At 60.1% G+C, this 3,725-nt stretch overlaps 1 protein-coding gene across 1 annotated transcript; it reads right to left on the bottom strand.

The window, feature by feature from the left end:
* Window positions 1–513: 513 nt before the first annotated feature.
* Nkx2-3 (NK2 homeobox 3) lies at window positions 514–3,376 on the bottom strand. Its single transcript, XM_048335239.1, has 2 exons — window positions 2,824–3,376; window positions 514–1,265 (listed from the first exon to the last, which is right to left on the bottom strand). Exons 1-2 carry the CDS (start codon window positions 3,179–3,181, stop codon window positions 514–516), a joined length of 1,110 nt encoding a protein of 369 aa, XP_048191196.1. The 5' UTR covers window positions 3,182–3,376.
* Between the last annotated feature and the right edge of the window lie 349 nt (window positions 3,377–3,725).

Below are 3,725 nucleotides of genomic sequence, written 5' to 3' on the forward strand. Positions count from 1 at the left end.
AAGGGGGGCGGCACCGAGAAACAGGGGTTCCTCCAACTACGTCCCCTATTCCTTCTTTCTCATTTTCTCTCCCTTCCTTCCTTCCTTTTTTCTTTCTTTTTTTTCTTTTTTGGTCCTAGTTCCCTGCCAACGTTTCGCGGAGGGAGAGAAGCCCTCCCCGCTCCAGGAGAACCAGCGGGGGCAGGAGTGCCAGCCTCCCGCACTCCCCTAGGGGCCAGCATGGGGGCCATCGTCCTGCCTGACACTTAGCCTAGATTTTCTGTCTCAGACAGTCTTGGCGATCGGACCCAGGCTTCTCCCTCTCCCCGTACGCTGAGTCCTTTTCCCCCAGGCCTCAAGGGAGCTGCGATCCGGACCCAGCTCTGGGGAGCAGGACGTGTGTATTTTCTTGACTTCTATATTTTTTTTAAATTGTTTTCAGTCGAGGGGACCAGGCTCTTGGATCTGGCCTTTTTCATGCTTCCTTCCCACGGCGCAGCGATGGGAGTGCCTGCCGGTCACCAGCGATGTCTCTTACCAGGCCCGAATGCCCTGCAAGGTGCCCTGCGCACACGCGGCCCCGGCCGCGGGGCCCTGGTGCAAAGGCTGAGCGCCCCCGCCGCCGCCGCCGAAGCCTCCCAGGTTGCTCACGTTCACAAAGGGACCGGCCCCGGTGGCGCTGCAGGCGGGTTGCATGGCGGTGGCCGGCGCGGCCGAGGCCCCGCCGCCGCCGCCGCCGCCGCCGCCGCCGGTCGGGTACGCACAGCCGTAGCTGCCGCTGTAGGCCGCGGCGGCGGCGGCGGCGGCGGCGGCAGCGGCGGCGGCGGCGGCCGAGTTCCCGTAGCCGTAGGCGGGGAAGCTGTTGTAGGAATAGGCGCTCGCACCCACGCTGTAGGGCGCGCCGTAGGCCTGCGCGCTGGGCGTGACGCACGGTTTGCCGTCCCGCACCAGCACCGGGACTGCCACGCGGCGCGGCGGCGGCGGCGGGGCATGCGCGCCCAGCTCCAGAGACTTGTCCTGCCGTTGTCTCTTGCACTTGTACCTGCGGTTCTGGAACCAGATTTTCACCTGCGTGGACGTGAGCTTCAAGCTGCTGGCGAGGTGCTCCCGCTCCGGCGCCGACAGGTACCGCTGCTGCTTGAACCTGCGCTCCAACTCGAAGACCTGGGCTTGCGAGAAGAGGACCCGGGGCTTCCGGCGGCTGCGTGGCTTTGGTCTCTCGCTATCCTCCGTCGTCGCCTTACAGTCTCCTGCCACTTCGAGATTCTTCTTCAGCTGGCAGCTTTCTGCAGGAGAAGCAAAACAAGAGTCCATTATCTCGGCCATACCAGGCCTCCCCTCTGGCTCCCCCCCCCGCCCCCCCCCCCCGCGCCCGCCCCGTGCAGTAAGAAATGTCTGAACTTTTTGCAGACTCTGTGCCTCCTGGTCCCCTAGGATCCTGTGGACGGCTCCAGTGGTTCGGAGGCACGTTGAGTGGAGGGGTAGTTAGTGTGCATTTATTAACCTTTGAGCATCTTAGAGAGAAGAGATTACCCTGTATTACATCTGGGGCTCGACGTGCTAATGACTATTTTCAGGATGAAAGCTTGCGACTACATAACAACTACAGTATTTGCAACTCGTTTGCCTTTCACTCTACACGGATAACTGGAGGTGTTGGCATGGGGTGTGGGCGGTGCATAGGTTGTTCGAAAAATTTCCTGTTGAGAAATGTCTGAGTGCAACGAGGTCCGTGGCCGGCCGACTGTTTTGGTTTTTGCTAACTAAAGACTCGTGTAAATATGTGCGCGATGTCTGCGTTACATCAGAGAGGGAAAACATGAGTTTGGTTTTAGACAACCTCGCATGGATTGTAGGCCCGAGGAGCATGTCAGAGGATAGGCCTTGGCCTGTGCCACTTTAAACCTCCTCTTGGGGAGGCGATTCCTTGATTGGGTCCCCTTAGAAACACTACTTCGGGGGCTTTATCCGGTGATCTGATCTCCCTACCGAGTTCGCCTCCAGTCTGCTGGGGTCTGTGCTACGTTCAGAGCCTTCTCTATTTGGCCTGCAGCCTGCAGCACAAAGCAGAACGTCTAGGAATGATTTTAAACAGGCCCAGTGCTTAGGAGTGCAAAAGCTAAGGTCACCGAGAATCGATGGTGTTCCCACGCCCGTCCGGATCACCCCCTTCCCTCTGCGGGGTAGGGTGGGGTGGGGTGGGGGGCCGACAGCGCTGAGCCCCCACGCAGAGAAGTAAAGGATCCGGTCAGCTGGTCTCTACCGAAGTTCCCGAGCCACCGGAATCCGCTAGAGACAACGCCAGCTGCTCACACCGCCTTCTCGGAGAAGAGGAGGTGTCTTTTCTGGCTTCAGATAACTCATCTCAGGTTAAAAAGAAATGGGAAAGCCGGCCAGGCTCTTGCCCCCCTAGATTTTTCTGGAAGGAGAGCACTTTGTTTGGAAGGGTAGAGCAAAAATACGGGAGAGGTGTGAGGACTCAGTAGCTGAGTTCCCTCCGCTTATCCGCATCAAGGCAGCGATAACCACTTTCTCCTGCCACGGAGTGGGGGGGCTGCCTCCTCCTCCTCCCCCCTTTCTGCAGGGTGTGTGTGTGAGAGAGAGAGAGAGTAGTTGCCTGGGTCACCTCATCACCTGGTCCTCCTTCCTCCACCCCCAACTCCCTGGCAGGTACCTGCGCTTTGGAGCTGAGTGTCGGAGCTGTCGTTGGTTCGGGGCGGAGGCATGACCCTACCCAAAGGTTAAGGGGGCGGGTAGCCGTGCTGGCACGGTTTGTGGGCTGTTTGCGGGCGCTGAGCCATTGCTCCAGGTGTGCGGGTGCGTTTCCGCTCCCCCTCTACTCACTTTGGCTCCGGTCCCTCACGACCTCCTCTTCGTGTTCCTTGGGCCCGCTGCATGTGTCTCGCAGGACCGTGTGGACATAGCTCTGGGGACAGAGACCCGAATCCCCGTGGCCGTCGGCGGCGGCGGCGGCTAGTGAGTTCAAATAAGACAGTTTCTCGCCCTCCTCTTCCTCGTCCTCCTCCCCTCCATCGGAAAATTGTGTCCCCTCCGCGGCCGCCAACATACAAGGCGCCGAGTGGAAGTGGTGCTCCAGGTCCGTCTGCAAATGAGCGCCGTGGAAGTGCTGCTGCTGCTGCTCCAGATTCAAAATGTCTTTGACTGAGAAAGGGGTGGAGGTGACCGGGCTTGGTAACATCATCAGGGCCACTTAATTGTCCAGTCCAAATACTCAATAAATCCCGGCGGGGGCGGGGAGGCGGCGGATGGCTCCCGCTCCCCTTCTGGACTCCGCCGCCCTGCTGCAGAGTCCGGCTTTTGACAGACGCGCTCTCGCTCCACTCTAAATCGCCTCCATTGGCCGGGACCTGGGGGTCTGGGTTTTGTTACAGCCACTGCAAGGACTGGGGCCGGGGCTGCGAAGCCTCTGTCCCGGGGCCTTGCGTCATATCTAGGGGCGGGGCAGGCACCCGGGCCTCTCTCCTCATTGGCCCGGGCTCCTGGAGGCCCCTCCCCACGTGTCCACCCTGTAGGATGTTGCGGGTGCTACCAGAAATAGACAAGGACTGAGTGTAGGATCCCGAAGTCCAAGTCACTGCGGAAGAGGCTGCGCTGACCCCGGGTGTACGAACTTTCGGATTTTCTTGCTCGACCTGGCTGCACCTCCTCGACCTGGGCCAGTTTTGGAAGGCTCACTGTCTATGAAATCAATGCCCGGGATGGATGTCACAGGAGTACGGTGGTGT

The sequence above is a fragment of the Perognathus longimembris genome, chromosome 2 (genome assembly GCF_023159225.1).
Source record: "Perognathus longimembris pacificus isolate PPM17 chromosome 2, ASM2315922v1, whole genome shotgun sequence".
NCBI classification, from domain to species: Eukaryota; Metazoa; Chordata; class Mammalia; order Rodentia; family Heteromyidae; genus Perognathus; species Perognathus longimembris.